At 43.4% G+C, this 26,780-nt stretch overlaps 1 protein-coding gene across 1 annotated transcript in view; it reads right to left on the minus strand.

Annotated features, from left to right (window-relative positions):
• large1 (LARGE xylosyl- and glucuronyltransferase 1) overlaps window positions 1-26,780 on the minus strand; it is a 122,299-nt gene that overhangs the window by 82,638 nt on the left and 12,881 nt on the right. Inside the window, exon 2 of the mRNA XM_080420667.1 lies at window positions 11,715-11,912. Coding sequence (XP_080276793.1) covers window positions 11,715-11,820 — 106 coding nt within the window. The 5' untranslated portion in view covers window positions 11,821-11,912. The remainder of the gene's footprint in view (window positions 1-11,714; window positions 11,913-26,780) is intronic.

Raw genomic sequence — 26,780 nt, forward strand, 5'->3', positions numbered from 1 at the left:
TTAATACACAGTATTGATCAGCTGGTGGGAGATGGATCGTTTTCCTGCGTGACGCCATCCATCATCAACAACCAGACCCCCCTCGCCCCCGACCCCAGGGACTCCGCCTTCCTCCCCCTTTGGCCCAGGAGGTCAGCGCAAGAGGAATGTGTACTGTCAGGGAAGTGGCGGAGAAAAGGGCATCCCGGCACTAAGCGGGGACTCGGGTCGTTTATAAAACAGCAGCAGCACGCTAGAGGCCGACCGGTAGCAAAAGCTTTGGGTTCGATGCCGATCCCACTTTTCATAGTCCTAGACCGGCCAATTACCAGTGTTTTGACCGATATTATGGTCAAAGATCTCAATGTTTTTGAATCAATTTGAGGTAGATTTGATGAAATGTTCTGTTATCTGCATCTGCGTCCCTTTTGTGCCCATATATGGAGTTCTGTGTGTGTGAGTCCAGGCCAGTCTATGACGTCAGTATGGGGATTTGCAGATTTATCAGTATTGTTGGGAGATCCACTGATATCCGACTTACTTTCCACTTGGCGATTCACCCCGCGTGCCAGAATAGTCTCCATATATGGTAACCTCTGTGAGACTGTTATATCACAGAACAATGTCAGAGCTTGACATCATCAGTGACACAGACACTGGATTTTTATAACTGTCTGTGCCAGAATAGTCTCCATATATGGGCATGTTATGTTTGTGACGTCCACCGTCCACCCACAAGGCAACTTTAACATAGATAAGTGTAATATAAGATAAGTGAACGAATAATAAATAATCACAAATAACCTTATATTCAAACACTTTTTCAAAAATAGCCGATCTACAAGCTCACAAAGTGTAACAATGTGACGTGTTGTTAGCTTGCAGATCAGCTAAACCTGTAAAGATTATCTCCCATAATGACAAACTCAAAAATAAGGACACCAGGTTGAAAGCGGTTAGAAATCGGAACACTTCAGCTGCATTGCCAATAGGCTACCAATGTCTTTCTAAACGTCAAATAATGACTGATACTGTATATCGGTCTGGCTCTAGAGCACATGTTGTTCCAAAGCAGTAGAGATAGGCACCCTCTTAAAACACAAGGAAAAAGGGGGGGGGGGGGAGAAAAAGAGTCCAAAAGAATGAAAACTTTTATATCTTTCCAATTCCGAGTCGAGTGCGAATTGGAGCAGCGCTATCGAGCCTGTTCTAATCTTTCAATTGACCTTGGCTCCGTTTGTTTACCGACCGGTTTCCAACTAGCGTTGATCTAAATGAAGTGTCGCCGTTTTGTTTTCAGTCACAGTCAAGATATAAATTAAAAGCAGTGAGAGCACACACACACACACACACACACACACACACACACACACACACACACACACACACACACACACACACACACACACACACACACACACACACACACACACACACACACACACACACACACACACACACACACACACACACACACACACACACACACACACACACACAGGAGCGTCTACAACACAGGGCCTGCTAAATCCCCTACCCCCCTCCCCTTAGAACTAAAGCACCTTCTGGACTCCATTTTATCCAAGCTGTAATTAATTTGCTGAGTGGATTTGCTGGGCCTAATCCCACTGAACTGGGCTGAACGGCCGTTTGTTTGTGCCGCTCGCAGATTGCATATGGCGTCTGCAGGGCGGGCAGATAGATGCAGCACCTGGTCTTTTTACACAAAGCCAATTCATCTGGCTTTTCAGGTATTTGTCATGCAAGCAGAAGCTTTTAACCACTTAAACCCCATTATGTTGTTGAGCGTTTAGTCCCTCAGGGCTATCTACTAGTGTCTGTTCTGTTTTCGCTCTACACTAAATATCTTATTCTTATGCTATTGTCTGCGAAGGTTTTCCAACGAATACGGATGCTGGGGTTGAGCATCAGCTGTTTTTACCCGGTTTTCTTTGTCCACAAAAGACCTTGACAACGTAATCTATAATGTATTCTTTAGGGGGTGCAGCACTAGATCAAACAGATCAATTTAATCAATTAAAAACAAAACCCTTTTACATAGAGTAGCAAAAATAGCTTAGAAAACATGAGTGAGGAATGAGGAAAGAGGGAAAAAAATCTTGCTCTATTAAAATGACTATAATATGAATATAATAACATGTTCCAGTCATTTGGGCCTCGTCTTTAAACGTTCTAATACACTGCACACGCTGTGTGAATTCTGCATGCTGTAAAACAGCCCACTGCCACACAGCTCTAATGACATGGAACCGTCTCTATTTGCAGATATGTGCACGGCCAAGGTGATGGAAACTAGTGTGTCAGAACGGAATGGCTGGGGCACGTCACATCAGGGCCCTGGGTGATAATGAGAGCTGATAGCCCCGCTGTCCTTAACAGACCCATCCCCACCTCTTAGCCAAATACAGGGGGGCCGCTCAGGTCCCCTTGGACCGGGGGTGATTCATCGTCTATTTGGACGCCGTGCTCGTAAAGGCGTTCATGTATGGCGGAATTAATTGCCGCCGGCTGTAATGCCCCCCCTCCCGCCCATACTGTACGTCCTCTCCGGTCGCCACGGTGACATCTGTCGAGCGGCGGCGAAACATCCGTCATGTGACAGCAGATGCTCACCTGACAGGCAGCATGAATCACCTGCCAAGGAGGCCAAATCACCGGATCCCCACCTGAGAATATTGTGTACCAGGGGCTAGAGATGGAACGATAATTGTTATTATTGTTTATCGCAGGAAAAAAAAGAAGAAAAAAAAACGCTCACGATAATCATATCGCTGAGATTTTACTTTATCGTCACATTGTCTTTCGTCATACACTGGACCCCGAGTTGGCTCTGTACGTGAACCACTTTTTCCCGTCTACACCAAATCTCTTTTCCAAAAATAGCCGATCTACAAGCCCGCAATTGAGCTTGTAGATTGGCTATGTTTGGCCAATCTTCCCTTCAGACTATGGATGCTGAGATGCAAGTGGTTAACAAAAGTGGCATTTTAAGAGTTTTAAGCATATTTTGATTATCGCGATAACATCATTTATCGCATTCGTCCCATCCCTACCATGGGTAAGAGATTTGTGTTTTCCTGTTTTGTTTTTGGAACCCCCTCCTGGACACCCTTTGAGAACCACTGCTCTAGTCTTCTACTGCTAACCAAAACCTACTTCTTCTAACCTTCAGGCTATTGCCAAGAGTTTTATAAAGAGCTTTACTTTTCAATGACTTTGTTCTCTGCTGGATAGTGAGGAGAGACCGAAATGTGAGAGAGCGGTTAACTTAGGAGTGCAACACTCAGTTTATAATCAGTTTAATTGATTATAAAATGTCATAACATTTTATAAAATAATCAATTTTCAAATATAGCAGATCTACTGTTCACGATAGGTTGTGAGCTTGTAGATCGGCTATTTTTGCATGACACCATTGTATGACAAAGTATAAAACAGGGCTTAACCACATGAACCCTAGCACCCCTATTCTGGGCATGTCTTAATAGGCAAACATTGTGCAAAAAATAGCTGATCTACAAGCTCACAACACGCCACAAAAAGATGCGTTGTGAGCTTGTAGATCTGAGTTTGGTGTAGGGGTAAAAGAAAGAGGAGACCAAGTATAGACCCCTAGGGGACTCCAGTCAGAAAAGTATGGGGTTAACAACTCATCAAATGTTTTCACACCAATTGGTTGATACATTAACGTGCTTTTGGATTCAGGAGAGAGGAATTATTACTCTATGTCAAAAAAGGCATAGTAAAACCAGGTCCAGTCACTCAAAGTGGATGGTGAAGGAAAGGCCTTTATTACATTTGGGCAAGAGACATTAATCTGAATAGAATAAGTAAATAAGTGAAAGATTCAGCCCTAGTTCACTTCAAGCCGAATGTGAACCCACAGCTTCATAATAGACAAGATCTGCTACAGAGGCACAGTGACAGCCAGGCAAACAAGAGGCTTCATGCGCTGTAAGATGGAGGCGGGCAAAGCTTCTGTTTGCTGTCAAGAGCAGGCAGGATTTTCAGGTCAAACACACACGAAATTCCTCACCACAGGAGTCAGAGGGGGAGGAGGGGGCGGGGGTCCATCTTCGCCAGACACCGACAGAATGATGTGGGTGCCCACCACGGCGTAGTGATAACAACAACTGAGCTAACTCGGTCAGTGATCTCGCCCGTAGCCAGATGACTGGCTGGATCGGCGTTGTACGCGGCGGCTTCTAAGCCATTTTGCAGAGCTGGCGGACATTAGTCATTTATGCTACATTACACCACGACACCGCATGCCGTGCATGGCAATCAATCTCTGTGCGCTTCCCTGAGCAATCCTGTCAACAGACGGCACACATAGATACTCTTATCCGTCATTATCTTAGCGCGGTTGATGGCAAAAGACATGTTTTCCATTAGGGGTGCAACAGTTAATGGAACTTAATCAAACAAATTGATTTAAATGATAATTTAATAAAATAATCTATTAATAATCAATCCCCGTTTTGGGGATGTAATTATAGACGAAAAAGCTTCATTTTATGATAATTCTTATTTTTAAATGGCCAATCTACAAGCTCACCACGCGTTGCGATGTCACACACTGTGAGCTTGTAGGTCTATAATTTTAACTATTTTAGCATGACACTGTTGTACAATTAAGGGCTTAAAGCAGCACTATGTAGTTTGGGGTATCAGTGGCTACTTTGGACACAAATAACATGGCAGCCAACGTCTTTGGAGATTGGAGTTTACACCGACCCGCGCCCAGTCGAACCAATCAGTGGCAACTACAGGCGGGATATTGGCTAGACTGGGCGTGACGCCATCGAGAAGCGCCTGTTGCATTGTAATTCTTTCCCTATTCATCATGGTTGAATAGTATACAAAAGAACTGAGCCAGCAGTTCCTGCTGGTGCAGCTACTATACGTCATGTAGACACGTCAATATGATTGGTTGGAGTTTGCACGCCCAGACGGTGATAGACAGACTGTCCCATCCAATCACCTGCCAAGTAGCTTGAAAAAAGGAACCACCCTCTTCAGCGGTTGGGCTACCGAGATACTACATGATACCTTGGTGCCTTGGCAAATACCAGGATGAAACTCACGGTCTCCCCTGTACGTAGAAATACAGTCAAGCCCCTAGCAGGGACCCCCCTGAGTCTATACATTTATGGAAGGATGATTGTTATTGCTTAAACATTTGGGACGTAATATGCTATATATACAGTAGTTGTTAAAAGGTTACATAGTGCTGCTTTAAGTAGTTAATCAATTTGTTGATATATTAAACATAAAACATTCTTCTCAATTATTCCATTAATCTGAAAAAGTATCTACACACTAATCGCTAAGAAAATAATCAATAGTTGCAGCCCTATTTTCCATTTCATCCAACGGATCCCACACAAAGACGGACTGCCAACGGCGATCTGGTAGCCATGACAACAGCTGATTTGGACAGTGTGGTCATAAGTCTTCACAATGATGTGGCACAGTGATTATCAACCTTTCCTGGATCAGGGACCACTTGGAGATCTCCAAAGCGTCCGTTTTCATGGTTTTAAAGAACAAATACCATGCAATTTTTTAAACATAGTCTTTTTTAATATTAACACATTAACTGCCAAGACCGTAGTCCTACGGGCCGTTAAATCCAACTGTTAAGCGCCGAGACCGTAGCCCTACGGGCTGCGGTCTTTTCGCGCATGCGCGGTCCGGGTGCACTTTCGGATTTTTTTTGATCCACTTCCGTTTCCGGTTTGATGACAGGAAATAGAATTATTTGGGATCCGGTTTTGACGAGCACGCCCGCTCCCGTTCTACAGACGAAACTGAAACTCAATTCTCTCCCTGTAGTTTTTTCTCCTCGCATTTCACTGTTTAACGTAATCCGCTCTAACTCAAACATGGATGCCCCGTTTGACACGTGGTTTTCACTGGGAGATACAGGGAGATCTAGCGGATGTAAACAGACCGTGTAGCGCTCAATCTTAAGGATTTTAACAAGATCTATGGCGACATGAAAAAAACAAAAAAACAACAAAAACACCTTGGCACTGGTGAGTACATTATGAGATTAGCCCTTGGCAGTGGATGTGTTAATGTTATTTTGTCATTAAAATCGTTTTTTGCCAATTAGAGGGGAGGGAGGGAGAGAGAGAGAGAGAGAGAGAGAGAGAGAGAGAGAGAGAGAGAGAGAGAGAGAGAGAGAGAGAGAGAGAGAGAGAGAGAGAGAGAGAGGTGGATAACAAACTGAGCAAAAAATATATGGTGTGACCTCAGAGAGGTGGGGGTTGTACACTATGTGGGTAGTATTGTATTAAGAATGCAAAAACATCCCACACACTGTCTGCTACATGCAAGTTGAGCATTTGTTTGTCAGACTTGGGAGATTTTTTTTTAAATAAAATAGCTTATGAACAAAAGAAAGTTTTTATTTATTTTTTTATAATAGGCTCTGTGCGTAATTGCACTCCTGAGGTTTCCAGAGGGTGGCATACCCTATTCCGGTTCAAATGGTTCAGCTGCATATTTTAACCAGAAAAGATTATTATGACATCATGAGTTTCTGGTTCAAATCTGCTGTCGAGCCAATCAAACAAAGCTATGGGAATCTGGCAGGAAAAGGGTATGCCACCTTCAGGAAAGCAGGGACTTTCATTTATGCAAAGAGCCAAGTGAGTGTGTGTGCTGGAGTCTTTTTTGGCATTTTGACAACTTCCCCTTTCCTCCTGATGATCTTCTCTCACTGTATTTGGCAGTCAATCGCATTGAACTATTCAGTTTCACTTTCAAATTGCTTTTTTTGGGGGGGTTGCTAAGAGTTCTGAGCTTTATGTGTTGATCTGGGGCGGATGTGGGGGATGGAAAAGAAAGCATTATGATTCATTGGTGGCGGATTTCACTACAGTGACATTATGAAGTTTCCATAAACATGAATGTCCCAATTAATGTGGAGCAGGAGCAGTTCTGCTTTGGGCAATCAACACACTGCATATTCATGAGGATAATGTAAATAAGTTATGAATGAGGAGCTTGCACCCGCGCTGGTCGGTCACTTAATGACTACGCAGATTTGCACTATAACCCAGCCGCTCTTCACTTGCTGACTAGTGGCACTTCAAGCCTTATAATGCATTACAGCTCAAACCATAGCTCTCCAGGGATTCTCCATTTCAAGAAGCCATTCCCCTCGAAAGAAAAAAAACAGCAAGCAGCCTCCGTTTCTGTTTACATTAAGGGATAGTGGCACGAGTAGTACACAACAATAGCCTCCGTTTTATTTATATTTTTTTATTGAAAGGTGAAAAGTCATCTCGTACTTCTTGAGTGGAGCGACTTTCATCTCCCTTGAAGGCATTAATGTAGCACAAGGCTAAATCAAGTTACAGAGGCCTGGAACTGTCACGTTCTGTGTACCTCAAGTGGCAGGGGAATTTTCCCCGACGCTGTAAAGAGGCTCTTCTGACGATGGCGATTAAGTCAAACGGAGAAATGGGACGACTACAAGGTTGTGTGAAAGTTAACCATCCAAGGAAGTAGTGTGTCTACTGATGCCATGAAAAAAAAACGGAAGTCGAATAGCCTTCCAACTCTCCTGAAATAAAAAGAAAATAAGAAATAATGCTTCCATCCTCTGGTTGTGCCTATCGTATCACAGCTGAATCACAGTGGGATAACTGCAGAACTACAAATCCCTGAATCATGTCGGAGCTCTCATTCTCACCCCCGTCGGCTGTGATAAACACACTCCCACTGTCTGGGAGCCGCTGTCTCTTGGTAAAACCGTGACACCGACACCACCGGCAGCAATAGCAGCCAAATCAGCAACACACACACACACACACACACACACACACACACACACACAACCACAGTAAAACATTCTCTGATACACAGCCAAACCACGGAGGGTCAGGAGCCAGGCATCAAATGTCAGCCTGTGTCTTTGCAACTATGCTTGTAAAAACACTGGGTGCCAACAATGGTCCCTCCACAACGACTCTCCTAGACGCATCGATCCCGGAGTATCAATGTGCACGAAAACGATCCCCAAAGAGCACTCTTGTAGAACACTGGCTCTCAAACATTATCATGTCAAGGACCTTCAAATCAATTTGTATTTGGCCACGAACCCCCACTTGTAAAGATTTTATGCCAGAGAAATAAGAGATTTGTCAACACTTTCCGCAAATTATTATAGTAGACCTGCAAGGTCAATGAGCTCATAGATCAGTTATCTCGAATAGCCAAAGCATTTTATAGGGATTAAGTGTTTAAACCAGTGGTTCTCAACCAGCGGTCCGGGGACCACCAATGGTCCTTGAGGGGGTTCCCGGTGGTCCCCAGCAAATGGACCCTTACATATATTTAACTCTTAAGAGTGTAAAATGAAACCAAATGAACCCCATAGGGGTCCATTTGGTTTCATTTTACGCTCTCAAGAGTTAAACTATTGTTAAACATCTGCATTACTTAATTTACAAGAAGTCTTACACAATTACAGAAAATGTAGAAGAACTGTTATTTTCTATCAACGTTGGCCTGTCATCTCTCCTATGGTACCACATCAATACAGCATGGAATTGTGGGTATTTTTTGGGGTCTGAGAGTCTAAATCTCATCAAACGGTGGTCCGCGGCTCAAATGCCGAATAAATAATGAACATTGATATGAAAAATTTTGAAAACCACTGGTTTAAATCGTTCCTCATTTTGGACACCCAGGAACCCTCTCAAGTCCCCCGCTTTGAGAACCAGTGAAGACTACAGAGACAGAGAGCAGCAGAAATACAACGACCAACCCTTCCCCCACCCTCACCCCTGGACATAGAAATATCCTTCTGTGTCTGTTGGACGATGAACAAAGTCTTCGCTAACAACTGAGCAATCCCCCAGTCGGCGATGCCCGGTGTACTTAATCGCCTAAAGGGCCAAGTCATCCGGAGGACACAGACAGACACAGACATTTACACGTCTGAGCGATCAGAGGTAATGTTTTTTTTTCTCCCTTTGCATGATGTCCCCAGAGTGGCCAACTCTCACTTTTTAGCTATTTGAAAGACTCTCCTCCGGTTCTGAAAGCCAGACCCAGAGGGTTCAACTTGCGAGCCTTGAAAGGAACTTAAAATTAATTGGGTGAGAAGGTCAGAATGGCTAAGTAATGAACAAGAGTTGTGATTAATGAGAAAGAGACAGTCGTTCTCTCTCAGGGGGGGGGGGGGAATCCTTTGTTCGGAAATTAGTATTTGTGTGTTCCTCTGCGCGGCTAGCTCCCAGGTATATACAGCCGAGAGGGCTGGCAGAATGTAGATGTGTTTGTTATATCTGCTTCTGCGCGGGGAGATCGGCGAGAAAACAACATTTGATTTCATCTCATTTTCCGACTGGAGTCAACACATTACTGTACCACCGAGATATACCCTGAAAAAAAAGGAAAACTCTTCATTGCATGAATAATAACTACACCAAATGAGATTTCAGCTGTACCGTGTTGGGTTAAACAGCATCAGCATAATAGTCGTCGTGCTAGTGGGGCCAGGAGGAGACGTTAGTAGTGCAGTTTTCCAGGAAGAAATATAAGTCTTTATCTAATCCTGCAGCAGAATTTGAGTACCCCCCCCTCCCCCTCCTCCCCCTATACCTCATTCCCAGCACAGGGTCAGTGTCTGAGGCAGCTCCAGAGTGCAGCTCATCCGGACAGAGTACAAAAGACCCCAGAGACACACCATCATGCTCTCTCTCTCTCTCTCTCTGCTCCCAATCAGACTGAGATAAACACACAGCAGAGAGAGAGAGAAAGAGAGACAGAAAGAAGATAGAGAGACGGAGTGGAAGTAAGGCAGAGTGAAAGGGAAAAGATGAAATGGGAGCGAGCTGAAAGTGGAATTGGTAGACGGCGGAGAGAGGTAGAGAGAGAGAGAGAGAGAGAGAAAGAGTTTGTGTGAAAGAGAAGGGTAGGGACAGTGCGCCTGGGCATCTCACACATTCAGGGCTCACCTATAGCGGATGCTCCCTTCAAGCCAGGGCCTTTCACAAGTTATCACACTCCACAGCGAGGACTCCCTGCTGCCAGGAGTTTACTGCCAAATCAAATAATTACTTTGCAGACCTTGGTGACTATTGCATTATGGGAACTCATTCACATGTACTCCAGCGACTGTGACCCCCCCTAAGTCAAAATTGTCAATTTAATCATAATTAATAATGGCACACTGCAACGGAATTTCACTCCTCGAAGACAAAGTCATTAAAATGGTCTGGGGGAAGTAATCAACTTTGGACAGGCCTCAGTAATTCATTAATATACCTCGAGAGGAAAAAAGCAGGAAAAAAGGGTGACTTTGTTTACTGGAAAAGTCTGTGCTCTGCTCAAACTTTCAGGGTAAGCAAAGTGTCATGCTGGCTAAACTTAGTGTCATAACATCGGATAGGAGGCACATCTATGCTGTCACAAACATTCTTATTGGGCGCCCTGGTGGCTCGGATAAGGAAACATATTTAGATGCTGTCACAAATAGTAATGGCACCTGAGCCAGTTAGTGTTCACTCCACCAGCTCAGTGGCTTTGTGGCGTCGTAGAGTGTTGGCCTGGAGACTGGGAGGTCGGGGGTTCAATCCTCGGCCGAGTCATAACAAAGACTATAAAAATGGTACCCAATGCCTCCCTGCTTGACCCTCAGCATCAAGGGACATTGCATTGGGGGTAAGTCCCTGCGTCACGCTAGCGTCATGTCGAGGGTGTGCACTTGTACATTAAGCTGCCTCACGCCACGGAAACGCAATACAGGCTCCTTACCTATGGGCCACATGGCTCGGAAACCATTTGTTTCCCAAGGATACTTACTTAAACAACAAAGGCACAGACTTCCTTGTGATGTCCCTTGAATATCCATAATGGCATCAGTTGTGTCCATTAAAGGGGCATGAAACGCTAGGCTGATTTTTGTGTTTTTGTTTGTTTTGCTGTTAAGAGAACAAACTGGAGAACTGGAGAACAAAATGACAAATTCAGCCTGCGTCAGGGTTTCATCCGCCTTGAAGACATAAATACCTCACGAATGGACAAATCAGGCATTTAGCAGATGCTCTAATCCAGCGCGACTCACAAAGTGCAAGCTAGGAGTAAATTCCATGAAATTTTGAGAACCAACAGGCAAAGCAAGAATGTGCTACAACATAACAAGATTAACAGGTAGACAGACATCAAACCTGGCATCTATATACATTACATGCTTAGTGTCCGTTAACAAGTAAACAACCTACAAAACATTTATCTAAACAACACACCTAGCTAGCATCTATCTATAATTTCCATGAACCTGTGTGTGTGTGTGTGTGTGTGTGTGTGTGTGTGTGTGTGTGTGTGTGTGTGTGTGTGTGTGTGTGTGTGTGTGTGTGTGTGTGTGTGTGTGTGTGTGTGTGTGTGTGTGTGCATGCATATATTGGCTTCCCTGATTGGCCAACCCAACCCATCGGCTTCACGGATTGGCCGAGCTTTGCTTTTATATTAATGTTATATTATCAATAAAATCTTAGTGTTTTGCCAATTATTTGGGGGCCAACTTGCAATATCCTCACAGAATCTCTGGTCTGTGTCGGCAGGGTGTAGAAGGAGGGTTAGAACAATTATAAATCCATCCAACATACACACATAAAACATCACAAACTGACAATGATGGATGCAAACAGATTTCCCAAGTGTTTTGACATGAATCGCCCTTTTTTGTCTACCTTGAAAGTTCCCGGCAGACAGGTAGAGCCAGGTGAGCGCGGGGATGAAGAGCAGGGCGAGAGACGCCGCCAGGAACTTCCTGCGCCCACGACACATTCCCAGCATCCTCTGGGCGCCAAAGCGAGTGGGGGTGAAAAAGAGGCAAGGTGACCTCTATGTGGGCAGCAGCTGTAGTCCGGGTCGATGCATGGCACTATCTGAGAGGAAGAGGAGGGTGGGGGGGCAAAGTAACATAGGTTATAGACCACCACACCTTGAGCTGCCCTGTACATGTCATCAATGCTGAGTGCATGCCAATTCTGTTCTGGCCTTGTACAAAGCCCACACACGTTAGCCTATGACATCTCTGAGCAAAAAAAATCTACAACTTTGTAATTATTTATTCATATTCAGCTGCAGTACTGTCAATTATAGAGCCCAACAGATGCCAGATTTTCGGGTACGATGCCTATCCCAATTTTCGAGAGTCCTAGACCACAGATTACCAATGTTTTTTGACCCATATTTTTATTTTAAAGAGAGAAAAGAAAAAAAGGCTGTTGAAAAACATTAAACCTATAATTTAAAATAAAATCGCATGATCGTGACTCATACACATAGGCTGGCTGCATAATTACAGATACAGATGTTGTAAAAAAAAAGTTGAATAATGGCTGATGGCTGCCAGACCACTATCGGTCAGGCTCTCAATGAATTGAATACACAGGTCTGGACCACAATGGAAACAAGCCCCAAGGGCTTTTTGTGTTATCCTTTTAGCAATCAACTGTTAATAAAGTATTCAATCAACAAAAAAATTGGTCAGCCTCAGAGAGAAAAAAGGACGAACGGAGGGGAGAGTGTTAAAGAATTACAGCCACTGGTTTAAGGGGTTTGAAAATGACTGAATGGGCTTCTGAAGTAGTAATCTAGTTCCATAAATAATTCATAAGATATGAATCTGAACGTTAACCTGCCATCTCAGTTCATGGGATTTGCATGTCATGAAACGCTTGCATGGAATTTGTCAATCACATTATGGCCAGCAACTTGCTCTGATGACCTACCATTTTAGGAAAAAGCTATTTTGGTCAGTTTTCAGCACAGGGCAGAGCAGACAGTATAGAAGCCTCATTATTTGATATTAGAATAAATCCTCATTTCCATTACGACTACATTTGTCCAATTAGCCGGTTGACCTCAGTCGATTTTTAATCTTCACCAGAGACTGCCTGGGGATGAGGCACAATACGCCCCCCCGACAGCCCTGGCACATACACAAGCCGGGATGCCAATTATCATAGTGTCACTCCAAACAATGCGGGAGAGAGATCCATTTAGAACGATGTTGAGGTATTTATTTCCATCAATGTCCCTCTCGTTTATTGAATCTCTTGGGGGCTTTTGTTGTGGCCCCGGCGCTGCAAACAGCAAGAAGACTTTGACTGGGTTAAACGAGGCTCGGCGAGATTAGAAGCATCCCTTTAAGTAGAACAACCGCGGTTGTGAGAGCAGAGCCTCTGATTCATTTCAACGGTTTCTTAGCCTCTGACCCCCGTCTGATATTGTCTCTCCAATGGGTACTGTGATCTTCATTGCTTAATGCTGGGGGCATTCATTACCATATGCAAGTGAGATGTCAAGGCCCGGAGCGAGTGCAGAGTCAATGTCAGCTTGAGAACCAATCGGGACCGGGCACAGCCAGGAGGAGGTATAATCTCTAGGAGAGCAGAAGTTGCGCTTCAGTTTGATTGGTGGGTTCACATCCCTAATGGAAAAGAGGGCTGTGAACTCTTCAGCACATTGACGCAAGTAGAGACCGACTGATAAATATATATCGGTCTGGTCGATGTATCGGTCATTATTTGACTTTTTTTGAGGACATCGGTATCAGCAATTATGCAGCCGATGTGTCCCGATTTTCACCCCTGTCAAGCTGGTGTCCCTATTTTGGGCATCTCATTATAGGAGAAAATTGTCAGGAATAGGCAGATGGTAAGCTTGTAGATCGGCTATTGATGAAAATGTTTTAATAGGGCTTAGGTGGTAGAACAAAAGGTTATCTGTGTTTATTTAAATGTATTTGTTTGCTTACAAGTTGCATGTTCTTATTAGAAACTCATATCAAATCTAAGTTCTTCAAATCGATTCACAAAATATCAAAACACCGGTAATCGGTGGTCTAGGACTGGCGGGATCGGGATCGGGATCGACCGGGCTATACCTGTACATAATGTTGAGGCCTGACTCTGCCCTCCCATTCGACCCCTGGTCAAATTGATGTTTCGCATACACCGGCTTTGGCACAACAGCCCCTTCCCATTCTGCAGCGTCACCCCCCCCCCCCCCCCAATCCTACAACAACAGAATTTGAGAGGGAAAGGAACCGCGAGCCGCATTCAATCTTTTCTAATCTTGCCCACTACTAAAAGTAATGTGATATCCATTCAGGTTTATAGTCATTACTATAGATATCAACGATGAGTCTTCCCTCATGGCTCGACAGTAAGTTAATAGAAAATGGGATTTAATATCCAGAGCTCAATAGTAAATTGCGGTGTGTTGACACTAAAAGTGATGAGCGATGATTACGGAAGCCATGGTCTATTGGTTGAAAAAGGCCATGGGGAGACAAACTGAGAGGGCTAGAATGGACTACAGAAGATACTGTGGGGCTTCATATTCTAGAGGTACATACACATACTGTAACTGGCAAAATAATCCAAATAGCTGTAATTGGTCCTCACTCATAATAACATGGTACCATTTTTTGCCAGACCCAAGGGGTCGGGCTTACATGAGGCTTTGTACCTGTTTCGTCCATACATGGGCATGGTCACTTTGTCCTCCGGCCCCAGCCAAAAAAAAGTCTGTCACTTTGTCCTCCGGCCCCAGCCCAAAAAAAATCTGTCCCCCAAAAAAGTCTGTCCATACATGGGCATAGAAGGGACACACGTCGTGCAAAGCACGACGTGTGTCCCAGCCATAAAAGTCTGTCCCCCTTTCGTCCATACATGGGCATAGACACAGGCTGACACGTCATGTGAAGTCTGGGTCTGGCAGAACCAGGTCTCCTGGTCTTGTTTCTGAGTGTCAGAGGAGGGCTGTGGACAGTTCAGAAACCTGACTACCAGTGACATCATCGATGGGGAATCCAAGCTAACAGAAACTACAGTCTTTCTCTTCCTGGAAAGTTAGGAAGCCATTGTTCTCGTATCAATAACAAAAAAACAAAAGAAATACTGAAATCTTGTTTGAAATGATCAAACCTGCCTACCAATGATGTCACTGGTAGGTAGGTTTCTCAACTGTCCACAGCCACAGAATGAATAGACAGAAATGGTGCCATAAATATGTGAAGAAATGGGCATATTAAGAAAAAATCACACCCTGTGTGAAGTGGGCGGTGTCTTGCTAGCTAATCACAATACTGAATGGAGTCAACCAATCATGTACAAAAAATAAATACATTTATTGAAACACTCTTTATGATGGAAGAAACCATAACTTAAAAAAAAAAAATGTATTGTTTTTTTTAAGTTATGGTTTCTTATATAGGGCTATGCACATGTGTCATGTGACACTGGCCAATCACAGTCCTGAATAGACTGTGATTGGCCAATCACGGTGCAGGGTTAGGCGGGGTACATTTTTGGCCAATCACAGCGCAGGATTTGTTGTACAAATATCCAAACCTCACTTATAGGGGCGGTGAAAAAATGGGTAAAGTGGTCCTTCGAGTCCTCCCCACACGTCTGTGCTGCCTCTGCTTGTTGACCGTACTATTACATCTAAACACAATTTGAAATTGATGAAAAATAGGATCAAATTAAATTTCTAAATAACTTTCTATGGAAAGTGATAATTCATTATTTTAAAGCTTTCATGACATTTAGTTTTACAACACATTAAAAGTCTTTGTCATGACTGCTTGATCCAATTCAAAATACTCCATTGTTTGCATTTCTCGAGAGAAAAACTGTCCAAAATGTATCCTGATATAGATTCTACCTGTATTAGATGTAATCTGGAGCCAGCCACTGTTGGCCATATGTTTTGGGGATGCACATCCTTGACTCAGTTTTGGTATAATATTTTATTTTGTCTGGTCTGGATACGCTAAACCCCCTTAAGCTTATTAAGAATTTTTCTTTTTAATTTTAATTTCATTTATATTTGTCTATTTTGTTTTCAACTCCAACTTCAATTATTTACTGCTCTCGTTTTATTATTTTTTAATTCTCCCCCATGTATAAATGTTGTTTTATTGTTGTAATTTTATTTTCTGTGAGGGAACCGGGGAGGGTGGGGTATATGTGGGGTTGTATGTCCTAATAACTGAAAATACCATAAATAAAGTTGTTTAAAAAAAAAATAGTCTTTGTCATGGTCCTTCAAACGTGTATACATTTTTTTAACTTAAAATTCCACTCCAGTGATCCATTGCAGGTGTTTTTCTCTCACATTTCTAAAGCCTTTTCAACTGCAATGAAAAAAGAAATCTTTGCCTGCGGGTGTCGCTGTTGAGGGATTTTGCCTGTCAATCATCACCTCTGCTCCGCCCCCCCCCCCCAAAGGAAAGGATAGGGGAGGGGAGGGGCGAGGAGGAGAGTGGGCGGGATTAATGGCCTATGACTTCACACTCCAAGGGCCAATCTCAGATTACTTTTCTGCCTAATTATTCAGAAAACCCCAGACCACAGAAAATCCACTGAATGTTCAAAGCTCAGGTTTTTTGGGTGTAATTGAGGTCATAAAACCCCCCAAAAAACATTTTAAAAAAAATCATAGGACCTTTAACCACTTTCAACTTGGCATTCCTGTTTTGGGCATGTCATTAAAGTTAAAGATTTTCAAAGGTTTTCAAATAAATATAGCAATATAAGCTTACAACACGTCACAATACTGTGAGCTTGTAGAGGCATTGGATTTATCTATGACAAAGTTATTTGTGCGTTTCTAATAGATTTCAAGATGTTGCACTTCTTGGCAAAATGTCAGTCAAAACCTTGGTTAATCACTGGTCTAGGACACTGTCCAAATTTAGGATCTGACCCAGTAATCTGGCATCGGTCGGGCTCTATCACTGATGAGCCCCACTGTGGAAGAAGCTGATTATATCACGTTGGAAATAAAATAAGAACTGAGACATGTTTTCTGGGCAATATTGCCCCGAAATTATGATGTGCACTCCAGGAGCACACAGTGTAGCGTATATTTGACAAAGTGGTTGAGATGCCCCGCGTGAGGGGATGTGAAGCTGTCTCGCGCCATTGGCCACACTAGAAGCTGCAAACGCTGCTGACTAGGTAGGAGCCTTAGCCTATAAGCACACAATTGCCTCCATGTACTCCTCTTACAAGCACTCAGCCAGCAGGACCAATCGCCTTTGTCAAACTGACAGCAGCACTCAGCGATGAAGACATGACGAGTCTAAAAGCAGCCGCAGGCGCCGTCCGTGTACAGGGCAATGGCGGGTATCAAACGTAACAGGCCTGCTCTGGTGATGGAGCTAAATTAAGAGGCTGCGGGAGGAAATATGCCCAAGCCATCCTGGGTCAATCCAGCCGCACTGCTTCGTCATCTTGACTCAGTGATGACCAAACTGCCGTTGGTTTTCCAGAACGATGCTGCCGATCTGGCCACTATCTGACCAACGGTTCACACGTCAAGACACGGCGCTAAGACAGTTTCAAGATGCCAGAAGAAGAGTGATTTCAGATGTATACGTATGCGAAAGTGACACATGCAGGTGACCCGGCCAGTGTGGCTTTTAAAAATGCCCCAATACGCTACATTTGAACATCTTACAGGCACCAATTTCCTGAAAATTCCCTGGATCTACTGAACTGCTTCCTAATGACCCCCTCCTGATACAGACTTAGTTGCAAAATGCATAGCAACATTCTTTAACCCATTTAGACCAGGAAAGAATCAGTGTCATTTTCAGATTTCTTTGGGCTATTCAAAAATAGCAGATATACAAGCTCATGAGCTTGTAGATCTGCTATTTTTTTGCACACATTTTCCACTATTTTCAAAAAAAAAATCTGCTATTTAAAAAAAAAAATCATGTAAAATGTGTGCAAATCTTTGAATATATATATTTTTAAAGCTAACATTTTGAACTATGTTACTACTTCTGGGGGTCCCTGGAACTAAATATTTAGAGATGGGGGTCCACGGCCAAGTACAATTAAAAAAAAAAATTATAGGATTCAGAAGAAATTTGTAAAATCCCCAGAAGCAAAGATTTGAGTTACAAATGTTTGCTTTAAAAATATATATATATATATATATTGAAAGATTTGCAAAAAAATAATAATCACGATTTGCAAAAAAATAGCCAAAGAAATCTAAAACATGACACACAGATGCGTTCCCGGTCTTAATGGGTTAAACAGGTGCATCCTATTTGAATACCCTAAAATGCTTGCGTGACGTAGGGGTACCAGTCCCCCACCGGAGTCGAGGGTTTCAAAATCCACCGATGTGCATTTGGCTGGGCCGAGCAACTACAGCATATGAACACATTTTGCCTGTGGTTGGCGGAGGACGACAGGTGGGAAGGGCCGCTGCAAGTCCTACAGGCTGGGTGGCGCCTGCAGTTGGCATTGTCGAACAGGAGGAGTAGGACGGGGGCGCTACATCCTCCCGGTGGGGTCTCCTCACTGGAAGGTGAGCCAGTAAGGTACAATAGCAGTGGTAACACAGAAATGTGGGGGGAATTGGCATAATGACAGTAAAAAAACGGTTCATTATGTGATTTTTTGATTTGAGCTAAAAAGCATTATTTTACACTTTGGCTATTAAAAAATAGCAGATATACAAGCTAGAAAAATCGTGGAAATGTGTGCAAATCTTTGAATGTGTATATTCTTTTAAAGCGAATATTTTTAACGCAAATCTTTGCTTCTGGGGATCCCTGGAGCAACACATTTTGAGATGGGGGTCCGTGGCCAAATACATATCATTTTAGGGGTCCTTTGAAAAAGTTTGAGCACCACTGACATAGAAACATACGGGATTGGGATTTAGAAGACATTACATTTTGTAAAATCGTCTTCAGGTCAATGGGTTAATCATAATAGCTGAGTGGTTAGGACACATACCACATGGGCTCTAATAAATCAATAAAGTCCCCGATTCGATTCACAAGCTCACAACCATCGCGAGCTTGTTGATCTGGATTTGAAATATTGAAATATTGAAACATTGAAATATTGAAACATTGTGACTCATTTGGAATAATTTTGAATTCAAATCTTTACCAATACCTATGGGGGTACCTGGCACAAAATCTTTTCAGATATATCTGTGGTTAGTCAGTCAATTTGTCTGTCGGGCATTGTTTGTGTAATTTTTTTGTCATGGGGGGCTGTCCTTAACAACCTTTCTATAGACCGCCGAAGTCTGACGTCATTTACACATCCTTTGTTTGTCTACCTGGTTCGCAGTTTTCCACCCCCGTTCTGAATCCCATAGACGTATTTAATATCGCGTCAAATAAGAACTGTGTTCCAAAAATAAACAAATGACCCCGGCGTGTTGACTCTTATGGATATGAAGCATCAACTGACGGTGAGAAAACGCTAATGTTACTTCCGCCGAATTAGTTACATTTTCGCCAGAAACAGACTGTATCAAATATAAGTGACTGACTATCATAAACGATACAGAACCCCCTCCCTGACAATAACGCCGACACGCGGTGTTTATTTTTGGACCACAATTCTTATATGAGACGATTCTAAGATGACCCAATGTTATTCTCCATAGAGAAATTACTTCCGCAAACCTGGGGATGAACGAGTCACGTCAGGACTTCGGTGCTCTATAGCTGTGCCCCATATGTGAAGATATCTATCTAATCATCTAGCTGCTGTGAGACTATCCTGGAAGACACCACTGCTATCAGGGGAGAACTGTTTCACCTTGGGGAAGGAATGCCAGCACTCAGAATTGTTTTGTATTTTACTGGCATTCACCTTATCCTCTCTAAGCGGTTGAGTGGGACTTTAAATCATGCCAGGAATGCATATCACCCCTTAATGGAGATGCAAGAAGCCCAGCTTCATTATACTTAATCCACCATTCCCTGAGGCATCTCTTTTTGCCAGTACCTATAGGTCACACGCATAACATAGACTGCCAGTCAGAATTCTTATGAAGAGAATCTGTCAAATTCAATTTAAAAGTCTGCAGTTGAGACTGGAATGCATAATGCATTCTAATCCAAAATTGCAATACATTTTGTTTGCCGTATTTATTTTCAATAGCCTGCAGACAATCAGTGCAGCATCTCCAAAAGTTCAATCCACAATAATGCATGCATGAAATCCTCCGAATAGTTCGCTTGAGGTGACCTTGCCAGACCCTGTCCTGTCCCCATCTTGTCTGGGGACCTGTGTGTGGTTTTGACAGGGAGTGGTGTGCTGGCCCATGTCCACACTCCCAGCTGGACAAGAGGGAAGGATAGGAGCAGCCCTCCTTTCAAAGGGAAGCTGTGGACGGGTCCCCGTCTGTCTCCTGGTCTTGCCAGGTAATGAGGATTCATGGGGGCCCCGTGGGCAAGCAAGCTGACATCGATCTCTGGGATGAAAGAGGTGCAGGTGACAGGGGAGGAAGCTCGCCTCTCCTCCCCTGACAGATCCTGTATTGTATGCTCCACATCTCCTTTCCCTGCCACACTGGCAGCCCGCGCCTTGGCAGGATTCACTGTAGCCAACAAAGCTGTTCATTTTAACTGGTCTGAGAAAGGTGCCATCTACACTCTAACCAGATTGTAAGTTTAACTTCTCCACAAGGCGATCCACGGTGCACTGTGATCACAGTTATTGCTGGGGCGGTACGGTGGATCACTGGTTAGCACTGTTACCTCACAGCAAGGTTGTGGGTTCAAACCCGAATGAGTGGGGTTTGCATGTTCTCCCCGTGTTCACGGGAGTATCCACTGCGTCCTCCACAGTTTCCTCTCACACCAAAAATACATGGCAAGCTGGCAGGAACATGCAGTTTTATGTCCCTGCCAGTGCTGGGCCTTAGCGGCTGAGCTGGTCCCTGGGCTCTGGAAAATGGCTTCCCACTGCTCCAAATAGTTAGGATGGGTTAAATGCACAGGACAAATTCTGGGTACTGTATATGCAAAAATGTACTTGGCATACTGTACAAGTAAAACAATTTCAATTACAAATAATTGCTGGGGGGAATTCTGAGTGGTACAACGGCCTCTTCACATAACACACTGACCTCACTTCGTGTCTGTGGAACAAGAGTCTTCAGCTCAGCTCACATGAGTATTAGATGCCTAGATAGCGGCCTCTTCACACAGCTAAGAGCTTGTTATAGACAGATGCCATCGACATCACTGAATAGCCCGACGGAAACGGTGACTCCACGCTGGCTAAACAATTATGACAGGCAGTTTGACGGCCCTCTGTTGTGCCCTCTTCACTGGCCATTAGCTTCAAAGCACCCCGAGATATTGAAAATGTAGTCTTTGCTTGCCGCTCTTCTGAAAACTCATTTTGTGCAGAACAAAGTACTTCCACAGAGAAGATTAAATTGTACACAAGACAAAGGATATGCATTACGCCCCATGGCTAACCGTTCAAAAAAGGAGGATTAATAACCAGCAGTTTGTATTCCACTGATGATAATGCCTTATTTATGTGCATGATGTAGCAGAGAGAATTATACTTTAACCTATAAGTAGCCATCTAGAAAATAAATGAGCATGTGGACACCAACGCAAATTGATATGTAAAGTGAACGGGGAGGATTAGGAATAGCCCTTTAAGCAAGATAATCATAATTTGCAGGACGGAAAAGTGAAATTAGTGCCTGTAAATTAATCTTTAAAGACACAAATAGATAAAAGTGGCACATAGAGAGAGGGAGGAATTGAATGTCCTCTAAAGTGTTGCTTCGTCTGCACAATGGAGTGGACAGGCCTGGCTCGGTTCAGAGCTTCTGCAGAATTATTAAGGCACTCGGTACTCCTGGCAGCGGGTGCCCCCCGCCACAGTGCCAAGGTAATTAGATGAGTGGGCATCTTCTGTGGCACAGGGCACACTCAAGTGACAGTCAAAGCAAGAACTGATGGTGATTTGGTGAAAGAGCCCGTAGAATCCGAATCCATCAAAACATTAAGAATCGCCCTGCTTTCAGCGAGGCCGATGTAATTGGACCCCTAAATCACAACGCAGACCAATTACAAGCCATGGATTTCTACAATTACTCAAACCATGAATAAATCATATATAACTTGCATGATAAGCTGCAGCCACAGCCACAGCAGCATTCAAAGTTCTGTTCATACAGAAATACATCCACACAAAGCATAAACAAAACGCTAAAACTAACAGCGAGAGCCATGCAGCATCTGGCATATCAGTGGGTGGTTTTGCCTGTCAACAGAGAACTTCAAACCAATTTTTTTTTTTCTCTTTTTTATATCTATTTCCATTCTCATTATCTCACAAAACTGTAACATCCATTACTGCTCATACAAACAGGTCACCGGAGAGGAGAAACAGTGCCTTAAACTGGAACAGAACACAATAATTTCCCCACTGAACACGCATCTCCTCGAATGGTTTGATGCAACAGGAACCTCGACTTTGATTTTCCACAACAATTCCCTATGAACTGAAGGCGAGACTACGCGGTGACTAAGGGGGAGCGATGCTTCGCGCCGCCTCGCTTCCTGTTGATGGCGAGGCAGGAGCGGCTGCATGATTCATAGCCAGCATGCAGATTGTGTTGAATTTTAATGCATTTTCACAGGAAGAAACATGAAAGCATGGACTCAACAGAAGTGTGCCTATATACACTGCCGTAGATACAGTATGTGCTTTGCTGCATACTATTATTTTACGGAGCATACCGCAATAGAGCACGGGAGTGAAACGGATGCAGGAGGCAGGGTTACCTATGGGTGCATTTAATGCATTATGGGTTTGGAGAAAATAATGCAAATGAAAATAAAAGCCTTTCTACCTTGGAGGAGACTTTTACTTTATATGCCGTGTGTACAGATACTTGCAAAGGCACTTTGTTTTTGTTTTACCTGCTGCCAACATTCCCCTAAGTCTCATTTATTATGGACACAGGGAGCGAGGCTTTCCCTGCAAGCCGACAATGCAAACCACCTCTCTTAGATTAATTTAGGCAGTGATGGATGAACTTAATTCTAGAAAGTTCTATCTTATCCCTGCAAAAAAAAAAAGAAGAGGTCTAACCCAAACCGAAACGACACTCGCGGTAACAAGATGAATTGGGACTGGCGCTCGTTCCGAGTTCCGTTAAAGATGATTCCTGAAGTCTGCAGTGACACAGTTCATTACTCAGCGGAGGTCAACGTTTGGTCCTGTCCAATAAACTCCAGAAAGACGTCTAAATTTAGCCGTCCACCTAGGGTGATCCTATATGACAACTGACACTTTGTGGACTTGAGTTTGAGGCCTAGTTATGAAAGTGTAATGTACATTAGAAACAGCACTGGAATTATCCCTCCCACACCCCTTGCCATGGAAAGAAATCTTCTCTCTCTGCAAGGGAGAACGGTGACACCGTGCCAGATGATGGTTTATTAAGCTTGTCACTTCTGGTTTGATCCCAGATTGCCCTTCACGTTGAGCTATGGCAGCGTCTCTTAACCCATTAAAGCCGGGAATGCATCTGTGTGTAACCACTTTAACCATTATTTTATACTTTGGCTATTCAGAAATAGCAGATATACAAGCCTTGTATATATATACAAGTCTTTGAATGTATATATACTTTTGAAGCAAACATTTTAACTCAAATCTTTGCTTCTGGGGGGTCCCTGGAACAACATTGTTGGGTGGTCCTTGACATGAAAAAAGTTTGAGAACCACTGATATTATAGCAACATAATTAAAATAAAACTGTTAGGATTTAGAAGACATTTGTAGAATCCCCCAGAAGCAAAGATTTGAGTTAAAATGTTTGCTTTAAAAAAATATATTTATATTCAAAGATTTGCACACATTTTTCACGATTTTTCTAAAATAGCAGATCTACAACCTCGTAGCGTGGCACTCGGTACCGCGCTACAAGCTTGTAGATCTGCTATTTTTGAATAGCCCAAAGAAATCTTAAAATGACACAGATGCGTCCCCGGTCTGAATGGGTTAAGTCTCCTTTGAAGAGGGAGCGTGAAGGACGGGGCTCTGCCCTCCACCGTCAACCTATATACAGATAGCCGTGGGGGCGGCTGCAAAGGACAAAAGTGGGGGCAACTTTCTTTCAGTCAGCTCTAGGAGCTCAGCAGCAGAGGAGGCGATAAGCGTGCGTTTGGTGCAACAAACTGTGCATATTACTGCCAGACAGTAAGGCAGCTCCTCACACAGAAGAAATATGGTTCTTACAGTAAATGGTTCTTTAAGGCTATATGGTTTCACAAAGAGCCATCAACTTCTAACGAACCATTTTATTTAGTGAGGAATGTTCCTCATAGGGTTCTAGAGAACCTTTGTTTTTCTAGTTCCGCAAAGAACCTTTTTTGATGGTACCTTTAACCACTTAAACCCAAGCGTTTCCAATGTTGGGCATGTCTTAAAGGCATAGTATGTGCCTGTGTTTAAATAACAAAACAATATATCATTATTTTACCCATCATTTCCCTCTAGACCAGCAGTCATCAGGCACTGGAGTAGTGTGGTGATATTCCCATGCAGGACCACATTGCCCTGTCACTGTATGTTGGTTGGTTGGTTTTGGTAGGCAGGGATGTTTTTGGACTACCAAAAACAAACAGTGATGAAATGGAAGGTAACACCAAAACACAGCAAGAGGGCAGTGTGTTTCTGCTAGAGCCCGACCGATACCAGATTGTCTGTCCGATGCCGATACCGATTTTTCAACTTTTTATGTTTTTTTCATGAATGAATGTCCTACTTCATCATGAGAGCGTCGCACCAAAAGAGTGAAAATAGCAGATCTACAAGCTCCAAACACAATGAGATTTTTTTAAAGGAACGGTTTTGGACAAGGTTTCCACCCGACAGAAAAGATATACAGCCTATACATGGTTTTGTATGAGTATACCAGTCAGTTTGAGCAGATTCCATTCCAATTAGCTACTATGACTTTCACAGCCCTGGGTAGGCAACCTGGCCTGGCGGGGAATCTGTGCCTGTTGCGCACAGCAGCAAAACAGTTGAACACAATTCACTTCAACAAGGGAATTTGCGACAGTGTTGCGTTAAAAAAAAACGGGCTCAAACAATGTCATGATTCTAGCTGCTGAAAACTTCAATGACAATGAAGAGATTTGGTGTAGAAGGAAAAAGGAGGGGACCAAGTATAGACCCCTGGGGGACGCTGGTCGATGAAGTGTGTGTAGGATTTAAGTGGTTATGGGTTGCTTTAAAGAACCATTCAAATAAATGGTTCTATGAAGAACCTTTCTGGAACCAAGAATGGCATGACATCACTCTGAAGAACCAGTTTTGTTTTCCAGTTGGCACCTTTGTATTTCTATGTGTTCAGAGAAGAGACAGAGGCAACGCAAAGAAGAGCCTGCCAACGGTATCTCCAGGGGCCAGTGGAGCGGAGCATCTCACTCTTTACATGATAATCAAGTATGGCCTCGGGTCACAACAGTAGACAATTATCCTGACATCAGTACAGAGTGTACTCTGGACTAAATGGGTCCCGAGTTAGAAAAAGAAAGAAAAAACAGACGTATTGATCGTGGAGGGGGAGTTACCTTCCATTTCATTATGTTACCTAAGCTGTGCACTCATTGACATTCTGTTGAGGTAGGTATTAAGACTCCTGGGTCGCCATGCGTATGAGACCCTCCTCCTCCTATGTTCCAGGATGGAGGCCTGGCTGTATGGAGGAGAGCCCGGCCGATGTATCAGTTTGGTTGATTATTATCGTTGTGAGCTTGTATCGGCTATTTTTGAATGTTCTATTTTTTTTTTAACTTTAATTGACTTTTTCAAATTGATTGAATAGAAACTTTTTTGTCCTTTTTGAGTCAAAATATTGGTAAACGGTAGTGTAGGACTCGGGAAAAATCGGGATTGGCATCGGACCCAAAAATCGAGCATCATCAGCAATATTTGGAGGTCAGATATAATTCAAATCCACAGTAGTGGTGGTAGAGGTTCAAAGTGTGTACTTGCCTGGCATCAGCCAAATTCTCGTGCAGATCCATCATGTTTTTTTTCCCTGCTAAGCTATGTCTGCCTTTCAGGTGATCTCTCAAGTGGTAATAAGGTTTCACTTTTTACTTAAAGCCATTCTCGCTTCCTCATCCGTTACCGCCCAAGATAGAAAGGCAACTGAGGTCACAATAGCCCATCATAGCGTCTTAATTAATGAGGAAGAATAACGTAGGCTACGTATTAGCAACCCGCACCCGGGAACACATGGGTAATGACATACTATGATGGCAGTCTACTGTATGTCATCCTCCTGTAAAACGGAAACCAATTAATCCACTGTTTTTACCAGGCTTTTTTCCCCTAGCTGGCTCTAACATAAGGCGACTCATTAATATGAGATATGGGGAGTGATGTTCCATTTCCCATGGAGAGACCAACACCCTGTTCACAGTACACACTTAAAAAAGAAATTGCTTGGGCCCCCCCTTGAAGGCAGACGCTCCTCTGCCGCTAATTCAAAAACAGGCCCCCGTCGCTTCTGCTCTTGTGCAGCGCGCCGAAAAGCCCCCAAACAATGTTGTTGTTTGTTCACGTGGTCAAAACCCACACACAAAGAGACAGGCAATTCCAGACGTTCCCTAGTTACATAAACCCTACACTTAATTGACCCAAGTCCACCAGGGCTCTATACTAGGCCCCCTCCCGTTTTCACTCTTTCGCCAAAAAAAGGCCGATCTACAAGCTCACAACGCATTGCAGCGTTAACGGCAACGGCTATATATTTTCTCCCGAATGCTAACCCCAGAATAAGGACGCCATGTTTCAAGTGGTTAATTATCTGTCACTATCTAACCATTTTGAGTCACACATAACATACAGTATTATCTCTCATTCATGTAAATCTTGCCCTATATTTTATCCAAACAGCAGCAACGAACTTCT

The sequence above is a fragment of the Gymnoscopelus braueri genome (genome assembly GCF_963280865.1).
Source record: "Gymnoscopelus braueri genome assembly, chromosome: 23".
Lineage (NCBI taxonomy): Eukaryota > Metazoa > Chordata > Actinopteri > Myctophiformes > Myctophidae > Gymnoscopelus > Gymnoscopelus braueri.